General features: G+C 42.7%; 1 protein-coding gene across 2 annotated transcripts in view; it reads right to left on the bottom strand.

Annotated features, from left to right (window-relative positions):
- Nucleotides 1–12,515, bottom strand: part of adarb2 (adenosine deaminase RNA specific B2 (inactive)) — a 213,740-nt gene that overhangs the window by 17,396 nt on the left and 183,829 nt on the right. For both annotated transcript variants that reach the window (XM_075452739.1, XM_075452738.1), the window contains exons 5-6: nucleotides 5,652–5,820; nucleotides 1,395–1,546 (exon numbers count right to left, since the gene is read on the bottom strand). In XM_075452739.1, the coding sequence (XP_075308854.1) occupies nucleotides 1,395–1,546; nucleotides 5,652–5,820 (321 nt within the window). The remainder of the gene's footprint in view (nucleotides 1–1,394; nucleotides 1,547–5,651; nucleotides 5,821–12,515) is intronic.

The raw sequence follows: 12,515 nt of genomic DNA on the forward strand, positions 1-12,515 counted from the left end.
CCATCAACACCGTGTATGGTGAGGGCGGGGCTCTGCTGACTTCAACTAGGGACATCGTGAGTCGGTGGGGGGAATACTTCGAGGACCTCCTCAATCCTACCGACACGCCTTCCGATGAGGAAGCAGAGTTGGGGAGCTCGGACGTAGGGCCTCCCATTTCTGGGTCTGAGGTTGCCGAGGTGGTCAAAAAACTCCTCGGTGGCAAGGCCCCGGGGGTGGATGAGGTCCGTCCTGAGTTCCTCAAGGCTCTGGATGTTGTGGGGCTGTCTTCGTTGACACACCTCTGCACCTCTGAGCCAGAAGGCAAAGCTCTCGATTTACCGGTCAATCTATGGTCTACCCTCACCTATGGTCACGAGCTGTGGGTAGTGACCGAAAGAACGAGAATCGCGAATACAAGCGGCCGAAATGAGTTTCTCCCGCAGGGTGTCTGGGCTCTCCCTTAGAGATAAGGTGAGAAGCTTGGTCATCCGGGAGGGGCTCGGAGTAGAACCGCTGCTCCTCCGCATCGAAAGGAGTCAGATGAGGTGGCTCGGGCATCTGGTTAGGATGCCTCCTGGACGCCTCCCCGGTGAGGTGTTCCGGGCCCGTCCCACTGGGAAGAGGCCCCGGGGAAGACCCAGGACACGTTGGAGAGACTATGTTTCTCGGCTGGCCTGGGAACGCCTCGGGGTCCCCCCAGAAGAGCTGGAGGAAGTGGCCGGGGACAGGGACGTCTGGGTCTCTTTCCTCAAGCTGCTGCCCCCGCGACCCGATCCCCGGACCAGCGGAAGATAATGGATGGATGGATGGATGGATGGAACTTCTCATTTCGTTTGGCTTAAACTTCTCTTCCCTCAACTCCGTGTCTCACTTCTTAGCTGTTGTTTTGGCTGATCTGACAGCTCAGAAATGTATAAGAACAGTCAGGCAAAGGTAAGTAATTTTCTAATCTCAGCAGAGATGTTACAGAACATTTATTAGGTTCAATGCCTAAAAAATTGCAGTGGCAATGTATGTATTGGCAGTATACTAATAGAGACAATAGCAGCTGCAGTGTGTGAGGGATATATATCATCCAGATAACAATTCGAAAAACTCGTATGTCACAAGGAAAATGCTGGGCAAACCATCTAAACGAATGAACAATTTATTTTTTGGTCTGTAAGCAGGAAAATGTCATCAAGTCAGCACAGTGTGGCTGAAAGAGGCCAAATAACGTGACATGGAAAGGACGACAGATCCTGGTAGGGAGTAAAAGCAGTGGGTGAAGCAGTGGCTTTTAGACTCCATAAAAAATGACCACGATAGACTGACTGATAGAATATATTCATCGAATTAATAAAAGTGATTAGCATGACTCGACTATATATCCTATGTGCATTGTTATGTGTGAATATAGAAAGGAGTCTTACGGTCTGTGGTAATTTCGTACGGCGAGTTGAGCCTTCCGTCTCCACATGGCGAGGTGCTGATGTACATGTGGAAATGGACGTTGTCTCTCAACCTGTAGCTGCACTCTTTGTGGCGGACGAATATCGACTCCTCCCAGTCCTCTAGCCTTTTACTTTGGCCGGAAAAAAAGGGGAAAAGCAACAAGAAAGAGGAAGACGGATGAGAGAGGTGGCATCATTCATCACAGCACAGTACATAGATTTCCACTATTCTTTACCAGTGATGAAGTGACCACAAGCCATTCTGCGTCTCATAAACATACTTTTGACTCTTGAAATTATTATCTGGGGGGGATAAAGATTTGGTGTCTGGAAATACATCAAATGCAACACTAACAAATATGAAATTGATAAATATGTAAAGTGTGACACGAGTTTGGCTCTAACAGCTTAATGGTCACTGTTAAGGTTTGCCCTGTCAGAATTCAATTTAAGACACATCAGCTGCATAAAAACTAAAGGGTGCACTACAACAGACATAATGTTACTAGACTACAAGGTGAGCAAAGAAGTGTTCTATCTCAGTGTTTTCGTGAATCTACAAAGACAGCCAAATGAAAGGAAGATAATGACAGAAAGGCCCCATCAGCTGCTATTAACACCACATGTTTGTTTATGTTTATACATTTGGCAGATGCTTTTATCCAAAGCAACTTACAGGTTGGCAGGTAAGGTAAGGACCCCTACTGGAAGTCATTCCTTACATGTAGGGGATTTGAACCCAGGTCATCTACATGAAAGGTGGCAATCTTACCACTACACTATTTGTTTGGTGTGGAGAGCAATAAAAAAAAAAAAATCATGGGGCGTGCCTGCAGCTCGCTAATATTCCAGCTAACGTCCGTTGTTTTTATGTTAGGGATGAAGCGATGTTAGCTCAGGTCACACTCAGAGCTAACTTTTTCTTTGCAATTATCCACCCCTGTCTATAGCACAGGAAATGAGTCAGATTGAAATGTCAAATATATTAAAATAATATCAATAAATAAAGTCGATGACATACCCAATGACAACCCAACGTACTCTTAATATGAAAGCAAAGTTTGGTGACTCCCAAAACAGCTGGATACAAAACAGCAGGCCAGCAGGTGAAGCACTATGCTTAAAGTGTCAAATAACCATTTTATATCATTCATTTCATATGATATGGGTCTGTTTTTCTCAGAAGCATTGCCAAGTTGGAATCTAAACTAATAACTTAAAATGAATACATATATATTTAATCTATATACTATACTTGTACAGTATATAGCTCAAAATTAAAGTGAGAGCTTTTCTGTAGGGGGATAACCCCAAAAGCTGCACTTCATAGAACATTGGATATCCTTGTGGTCAATGAGATAAGTCTGACTAAATTTGAATAAGGTCAGCAAACAAGTTTAGGAATTATTATATGTGATTTTGTCAAGTTCTACTGAATTCTCCTGATTACGTTGGTGCTCTAGTGTTGATAAGCATCGGAGCAACTGTATCCATCAGCAGGACAATATAGAAGGAGTCACTCTAAAATGTATCCCCTTTATTTCATATTAAAACCAACAGAAGTCAAATCCATAGTGAGGTCACTGGGGTAAAATACTGGATCATATAACAGCTAATATTGCAGCTCACGTAATTTTGTATTTGTAGGGGCAAAGTGTTGAATAGCAAATGTAAATGAAAGCATTACATTTTGCTTTTCAACGTGTAATTTATTTAACTTTGTGATTACTTTATGTGTCTGTAAAACTTCTGCTGTAACCAAACATTGTGGTTTAAAGTGGCTTCATGTTGGAAACACATTCACTGTATTTTATTCACTTGAATGATTAAAGATGCACACTACATGCGCACTAATGGTTCAGGAAATTGTTTTAAATTTGCATCTCTCTTACTGACGCTTTGAAACATTTCATACGTATAGTACTAACCTTGCCAAAGGGTCACTAAAATTGGAGAAAGCAAACAATCCAAATACTGAAGCTCAAGTACCGTACGGTTATAAACTGAATAGCTGTATACCACATCACTCTTCAGCATTGCATTGCAACTGCTTTCTATCTGTGCATGTTCTATAAATGTATGAACAATTTTCTATTTCATAAATTCAACCGTGATTAGTGATAAAATAATACATTTAACTCAATTATTTTATAAAACCAAAATTTTTTTTCCTCTTCTGTCCATTTACAGCGGTTCATCTTATAAAATGTCATAGTAGATGACAGGTAATCCAACTTTGGTCTTGTGTGCTGGAATGACACTGTCGCTATCGCTCACACACCCTCGCAAGGTTCATACTCACAGTATTGTATTATCAAACTGCATCATGATGCAAAGCACGACTTTTCTCTTTCTATAACCTCTCCCGTGCCTTCGATGTCCTTTCACTGTGCGTAAATATGGCAGTTCTGGCATTTTCTTTGGTCATTTCATGATGAGTTATCTTCCCCATTAGCCATTTTACTCAGCTGCAAAGTCTCTGTAGCTGCCATCTAGCATTGTCTAAAGACAAAAAGTCAGTGCTGTGTATGCAAATATGACATTCAACGATCTAGACTTCTATCCACTAATCTGATAAATCAGCCTTGCTATAGAGTTCCCTGGGGAGCGAATAAACATAATATATTCTTATGCACTGGAGGCAGGTAAAAGTCCAAATTCATCAAGACAATCGCTTGATACTGGCAAAGCTTGGTATGTTTGTGCGCATCATTGCGCACTAAAGGTTGCAAAGACGCACATAAAAAAGGGATAAAAACAAATAGGGCATCGAAAGCTTTATTTGAACCAGTTGAGTGTGTGATAACTTCGTTTTCAAGAAAGAACAGCAGACATATGGCTTGTTGATTATTGAAAAGTCTCATGGGTACCAAGCAGTGCTGTTTCCATGGAGCTTATTATAGAGAAGAGAGTAGTCTTTGGCATTGCAGCAAGAGGTCACCACGACTGTAACAAGATATAATGTTATCAAGCAAAGCATAATGTATAGTCTAACGTGAGTTCAGATTGTAGGAGGTACTTTGGAAACTAAAGCCTGTACCGTACTGCAGGATTTTTCTTAAAGCTACTTCAAAAAGTCCTCAAACCATTCATTTTAAATAGATCACATAGGCATGTTTCCCCAACCGATAACCCCTGAAAACATATAATAACAAAGTCATAACATGTTTTTGTGTAACTTTAGCACATTTCTTAAAACAAAAAACCCCTGAAATCTCTCATTTATAAACATACTCAGATCAAAAATGAATGTTTTTGTCAGTCATTTCAGCTTTGTAGATATATGTGAAAATGTGCGCATGACAAAAAAATTCATGGTCAAATACATGGTAAATGCTTTTAATTGATTACAGTCTTTATATAAAAGTCTGGCATCGCATGTCGTCAGTCATAGGGTCAACATGTGTGCTTTTGCATTTCTGAGTCAGTAACAGTGATCTTCATAGAACCGCATGTGTAAGTCGAAGCCGGCATGGTTGAACACGGTATTACCAACTATGTTGCTGTCAGTCAGCTGCTATCTGCGATGACGCCTTGCTGTATGTAAACAGACACTGACGCGGCGCTAAGCCGTCTCTGCGGTGGCTGTTTAAATTACCATAGACAAACAAAGACGGCTTAATGAGGATGTTAAGTATGCTGCAATAATGCACGACTGCTGTGCGAAAAGGCCTTCACTTTTAACTTATAGAAACCGGCAGCGAGAGGCCTCTGTGAACTGAGAAGTTAACGTCTGTCCTAGAACATTATAAGGGGTTTGTGTTGAATCTGTAGCTGAGTCATGGAAGGAACAACACACTTGCCCCGAAGCCACAACAGGAGATACACTGGATCCATGATACTGCCATTACCGTGCTTGTATGTGTGAATGAGGAGCTCCACTGCTTGAGAGAAATTCCTCCCCTTGTGCTGTTTAATGTTTAGCTCAGCCTACAGTAGTTTTTATTGGGGTCATATCAGACACGTTGATGATTCCTAATTTCTTTCCTTTTCTTTTGTTAAAACAAAGGAAAAGATTTCACCAAGTCAAAACATAAAATCAGAGAGAGGAGGAAAGGGTCAATCAAGACCAATCAATTACTCGCTTCACTGGTTGGTCAAATACAGGTGTTCCGATGCCCATTTCAGGGGATTAGGAATGCAAATACCACATGTAATTCAAAGCCACAGACAGTCCAAATGCAGTACTTATAAATAATGATGTTTTAAAGATACGGCAGAACTTAGATCTATTACCTCAAGAATAGTTCGAGTTGAGAGTAGAGGAAGCGTAGCAGAGCTCTACGAGCTGTGACTTCAGCGTGACAGTCATTGACCACCTGCCCTTGGTCGCTCAGATACTCCCCGTTGATGCATTTGGTGCCTGTAGATAATGCCACCACCTGGGCGTACCGCAGGTCCAAATCTGTTGAGCAAATACAGACAAACATTCGTCTTATTACACCTGTCGTACTTACTATTGAGTACATCGATTCCTCAATCCAGAGCTTAATGGTATGTTTAATACATACAGGATGTCCTTTGTCACCTTTTTAAAATCGGTGAGAAGCATTTTATCATGATTAAGAATAAAAAGTCTTACAGTCAGCACAAAGGAAGAAAACTTGAATTGACATGAGAAGAGCAGGAAAAAAGGACTTATACTAAAAAAAACTGTTCCAGGTTATTTATGTAGCCTCAGTTCTCTGGGGGGGGGGGTTAAGTGTATGGTGGTTTTTAAAGCTGAGAGGCAAAACGTGCACATTTACTGTCTGAACGGAGGAGAGGTCACATACATCATGTTAAGCAACCAGAAGCCCTAAAACATGGAGGGGGGTGGTGCTCTGTTTGGGATATCATCACTTTAAAAGAGGTCACCCAAGTGGTATTCCCAATGTGAGACATAAAAAAAAAAATGCTATGAGAGAAATCACAGTTCTAAAAGCCATCCTGTCTGTCGCTGGCTCTCGTGTGGCAAAAACACTTCACTCTGGGAGGATTCAGGCCAGTGCAGGGCAATGTGACTGACAGACAGATAGACAGGGGTGGTGCAGAGGAGGGCAGAGGGGTGGTGGATCAGCACGTTAACGGCTTGCCATTCCTTCCTTGGCTGCTACAAATCTCTCCCATCGCCTCTGAAATTCAGGCTTCGCTGGCTTTTGGCAGACCTGCAGGCATCGCCGGACCAGCACATGAGCTTTTATCAGCCTCAGCCCAGATGGCACTGCGGCGTTAGAGTCCTGACACCTCCACTGATGAGGAGAAGGAAGGAGGGCAGGGCGGAGAAAGGATGGTGGTGGGGAGGTGAGGAAGCTGGGTAGTGTGTGTGTATGTGTGTGTGTGTGTGTGTGTGTGGGGGCAGTTAAGGGAAAACTAGCACAGGGATGATGGAAGGAAAGTCTATAGAGAGTGGAAAAAGCTGCACTTCTACTCTAAAAAATAGAAAAAGTTTATTCCATTGTAGTTTTAAAATTTGCATTCGATTTGAGCACAAACTGTAAAAAGAAAAAAAAAAGCGGGATTAGTATTCTGAATCAGAACACGAGTTAGAGAATCTCAGTAAATCTTATTAAATCTCGGTAGCTGATCTCTTTAGGTCCTGTGGGACAACAGAGACAGGAACTAAACCCACAAACAACATCCAACAGCTAAAGTACAACTCCAGTCGGCCAGATTTAATTCCAATATTCCCTCTGCTGTTAGCTCTCTGTTTTGGTCTCCAGTAATCTTAAGCCTGTTTCACACTGTATAACACTGAAAAAGCGATCCGCTCATCATCCCGTGTCTGCTGAAGTTTGAAGAGATCAATCAAATGTGCCAAGATGCTGTAATATCATCCCTCCTTATGAGCTTTAATCAAACTAAGTGTATGGAGAGAAAAAGTAGATTAAAGATTATATATGACAATGCAGAAAACATTCAATATTTACGAGAGCAGAGCCCCATAGAAATCTCTATATCATGAGCTCGGCTATTTGCATTCCCTGTAAGCAATGCCCTCTCAGTGATAAAGCAAGTGCAAAAAGGTAACAGACTCTCCCAATTTTATTCTCCTGCTTTCCCTTGCCGTTCCAGTTTGCGATTGTTTAGATCAATTTTGCAGTGGATAATTTCTGCCGCGCTGCTCGCTACCCTCCCATGAAATTGGCACTGAGGTTGCCTTCAGTTTGCAGGAGAGAGCAAAGGAGGAGCAGAGATGAATGAAGGAGGGAGAAAGAGAGAGACAGCCAGAGAGGAAGGGACAGAGCCCCACAGGCGGTGCGCTGTTTTAAAAGCAGGAATAATCAGCTGCATCACAGAGATACAAAAAAGGGACCGTCAAAGGGAACAAGGTAGAGTAAAGTCAAAGGCCCGGAGCCCTTCACACACAAATACATCTGATGATTACTGGTGATTCAGAGATGTCACACCGGTGGATAACGGCACTGTCAAAACGCATGTACATCATAGACTCAGACCTGGAACCACTCACTATGGTAACTGCACTATAATGTCAGAGGCCCGTCGCGGGAGGACAAAGAACAAAACTCAGATTGTAAACACGCTCTCTGACAGCATAAAGAGCTGAGACTTTGATTTTTTTTTTTTCCTTGCCAGGAGCACAGAGGTTTTTATTTAACAATGTATTTTAATAACGGTTCCTGAACTTGGCAGCACCGAAGTGGAGGTTAAAAAAGAGGGAGGAGGTGTGGTAAGAATAAAGCGAAGCTGTGCAATTTCCCTGTCGGGAATTTGTGCAGTCGTTGCCCACCCGCCATGTCAAAAGTGTGAGCAAATTGCACTCATATTCAAGTGACTGACAGCGAAAAGAAAAAAGTCCTTCTCAGTACATACAACGAGCAGCATTTCTCCAGTTTTCCAATTACATCTTATTTAACTCCACATTATGTTAGCCAGGGGGATTCTGGGCAAAGCTTTCGGGGGCCGATCCAGTCCACGCAGCTCCGTTTGAGTGCCGTGGCACGCTAACCTTCATAAAAGATGCGAGTTGGGCCCACTTTATTGTTCATGGTCCGTGTTAACGCCCGTCTAAAAAGAACACTTCTCTTCCACCAAACTCTGCCCTGCTCACCGGTACTGTGCACCAGCCGACGCACGCCGTGCCATGAAATCTTTAGAAAACCATGTCTGGTGTCCTCTTAAACAAAGCGGGTCATCATGACCTTCCACTGCAGCTGCTCTGAGAAACGAAAGAAAAAAGGTAGAGCTGCAAGCCTACAATAAACAGCTCCTCAACTGTGAGAGGAAAATCAGAGCTGGGTGTACTTTTTGCTGAAGCAGTTGTTTTTTTTTTTCTTACATCAAAGCGTAAGTCAACACATTTATCAAACAGCTACAGCTTATGAATTTCCTCTGTGTTTCTGCTTAATGTTGTGTAACCCCCCCCCCCCCCCCCGAACAGTGGTCCACTTCACTCGCTCTGACTGCATGTTGGCAAAATGGCCTCTCACCACCAGGCTGCACCACACTACATTACACAGCCCTTCAGCAGACTGTGAGCCATTCGTTCAGGCTGTTGCATCGGACAGTCTCACCTAAATTCAGATTTTGGGTTAGCTTTTCGGGCTTCCCATTCAAAGCGAGTGGAAAACGGCGAGGTCAGCCAGGGACAAACGAGGAAAAGAGGAGCTTTAAAATCAGCTTCATTCAACATTTATTAGGGTAGGTCCCAAAAAACACATCCATACTACAAAGCAACTACGACTGTTCTTCCTTTCCTCTTCACTTTGTCACATACTGTTCCCCAGCTACACCGGGACCAACCCCCTTCTTAATCTCTTAATGCTGCCGTCAAATGAAGATGTTGTTTTGAGTGCTCTCATTCTTAGTCACTCAGAACAGATATGTGACACACAAGAATTGCTCATCCTCCCAAACAGAATGCTGTTATAATGAATTTTTTTCTCATTAGACACGGGAGTGGGAAAGGAGTTTGTTCTAGATGGAGTCTTTAATTTTAGGGTGTAAATATCTGTTTTTGCCAACAAGTGACTGCCACACATTGCTAATAAAAAAAAAATCTGGCAGAATATTTGGCTAAATCATTTGTAATATATTAGAAGCCCAAATCATGCAGGTTTATCATTTTCTTTGGGGCTTGCACGAGGATAGGTTTGCAAGCTTTATTGCTTGAAAAACACCGCAGCACCTCCCCTACCTTTTGGTCGGCAGACATTACCAGGTCATGGTGACCTGGGCAAATGATGGAAGACAAAAAAATAAATAAAAAATAGGCATTTCAGTTAGTTTAGGAGCAAAGTCTACTGTGGAAGAGGATAACAGATGTTTCACTTCCTATATTTTTCCACTTCAAATATACATTCACTTATAAGCCAAAATGTCCAGAATTCCATTTTTTTTCCTGATCATTTTTGACAACCGAGTGCAAACATGGGGACATCTGTGCCTAACACACAACAAAACATAACTAATGAACTCCACCGTGGCCAGCTACAACACTGAGATGCTCCTTACAGGTTATTGCATAGCTAATAACAAGCCATTATTATTATTATTAAATAAATTTTGGTGATATTTGCTGACCAAATATTTGGTTTGGCGTTGAGAACTCTTGTTTCACAGCAAGAATGTTCCCGGTTTTGAATCTCGGTCGGGGTGTTTCAGTGTGGTGTGTGCATGTTCTCCCCGTGCAGGCGTGGCTTCTCTCCATCTATGTGGTGCAGCTTCTTCCCACAGCCCAAAAACATGCATGTTTGGTGAACTGGTGATTCAAAATTGACCAGCGGAGAGAGTGTGAGATCTTGTTTGTCTCTGTGTTAGCCCTGTGATGGACTGGCGACCAGTTCCCCGACTCTCGTTTCCCCTAATCTAACTGGATTTAGGGAGTACAGAAAAGTTTGCAAAGCTAACTAAGAGTGACTCTCTCATTGGCTGACAATGACTATATATATATATAAAAAAAAAAAACATCCATATAAATGAAATGACCATGACGTGAACTTTGCGATGATCCATTATTACAACTGTCAAATGCAGCTAACAGACACTGGGAAGCTTTTACTAAAATCCCTTTATTCTCAGCGGCTCTAAAACAGGGAAAAACGTTTACTAATAAGCCATCCATTATCTTTGAGAACCATAAAGCAGACAATGAAACTTTTTCTTCTGAGGCAGAATGAGCTCTCAAGGTCTACTTTTATAAGCCATTTATATGCCAAGTCATTTTATATGCTGTTTAGGTTGAGCTCCGTAAGTCCCATCTTTCATAATGTTCTAGATGTGAGATGATTACGCTGAATGTCCTCCAATTCCTGTCGTTTGAGTTGCAGAAAATCTCTGCACGGGCAGAGAGTGGGGGGAGGGGGGGGGGGACTTGGCGAGAGTGGAGAATGCACTCTGTTGAATCTTTATTAGCTTCAACACGCAACTGCCATGAAAACACAAGGAGGGCTTTGTGAAATTCTCTCTGCTGCAACACACCCTCCACACATCTCTGCTAATTTTTAGAACATTTTTCCAACTCTCAGAAGCTGTTTTGTTGCTGAACGTGATTATTTAAACGTTACAGTTTGCAACGGCCGGAAAACCAGATAAAGAGTGGAGAAAAATCCTTCTTTGAAAACGGATATGCAGACTCTGAACCACAGCTTAACTGTCATTTGTAATCGACTTGTTTGAAACCCTTTTCTCTCATCTCTTTCATTCAGTCCCTGTGGAATTCCTTCTCGCACTCTCTCATCGCTCTGCTCAACTAAAAAAAGCCTAGGAGGAAGTTTCACTCACAAACACATTTAAAAAGAAAAAGAGAGCAGGGAGGGGTGTTTGTTTGTCTTTTAGCATTTCTCCATGTGGATGATCCTGATTTTTCATGTCTCTGAGCACATCTGAACACTGTTTACCATCTCCAGACGCACAACGCTATCTCAGATCGATTCAAATTAGATTTTCCACACTGTTTGAGAGTGTGTGCTTCCAGTTTACTGATCGCCTTGCAACTCTCAGCCCGGTGGTGAGGCTAATCTGGCTCAGGATGGAGCTCAAATGTCTCGGCAGGACCCCAGCAAGGGTGGGGGGTTCGCTGTCTATCTCCAGTTCAAAGACGGACCCTGATTAAAATTCTGGAGGCAAAAGCAGAGGCATGAGACACACAGACAGAGAGAGAGGTGGTGGGGACTCCCTAGAGTTCCTGTCAAGTTTGGTGTCTGCCTGCACGGACGCCGGCCACCACACCGCTGCTGCGGCCGCCGCCTCACTGTGAATACTTGGCAGCCCATGGTCTGGATCTTTGAAGATAACATATGCTATTAATAAACAAACAGAAGCAATTACTGGGAGGCAGAGGAGAGGGATTGGATTAGGTCAGGATGAGCGCCGATCTCACTGAAGTCTAAACTGATGAGCTGCAGCACTCCAAAGACAGCAGAGATACCAATCCCTTCTCACTGACCCCCACACCCCCACAGCCTGCAGCGACACAGGGAGATAACTCTCCTATGTCTGTGTCTGTGTGTGTGTGTGTGTGTGTGTGTGTGTGTGTGTGTGTGTGTGTGTGTGTGTGTGTGTGTACGCACTCAAATAATTGTGTGAGTCAGCACTCCACATGTGTAGAACTGTATTGCATTGGTGCATTTCTGTTTATGGTAATTTTTTTTATAATATATGCCCAAAGAGAGATGGCTCTCTATTTGCCCCCATTCTTTCTTCTATACCTAATATCTTTCTGTGAAACATAGCTGCTGGACATTGTTTTAGTGTTACATATGATGAAATGAGTGAAGTGCTGGGTGAACAGAACATGTCACGCATCATCCCCCTATTCACAACTAACTGTCCAAAAAAGGCTCAATGTGTTGTACATGAATCATTTCTTTCATGTGCCCGCTGAAATCCCTAGATATGTTACTCTTCCAATGAACTTCTAATCATCAACCGCTCAGGTATGAGAAACAATATCCCCGACATCAATATCACTCACTTTTATATAATCTAAAAAAGGCAAATTGAAAAATATGAAGTTATAAATGTGTTAATCGTAAGAGCGCAGGGAAATCTAAAGAGTCATCAGGTGGGCACGACCATGACACAAAGAAGATGTGCGCCAGCTTTCCAGAACCACCTTTTCCCTCATCCTCAACAAAACATTCCTAGCTAACACCAGCA

This window comes from Odontesthes bonariensis, chromosome 20, assembly GCF_027942865.1.
Source record: "Odontesthes bonariensis isolate fOdoBon6 chromosome 20, fOdoBon6.hap1, whole genome shotgun sequence".
Lineage (NCBI taxonomy): Eukaryota > Metazoa > Chordata > Actinopteri > Atheriniformes > Atherinopsidae > Odontesthes > Odontesthes bonariensis.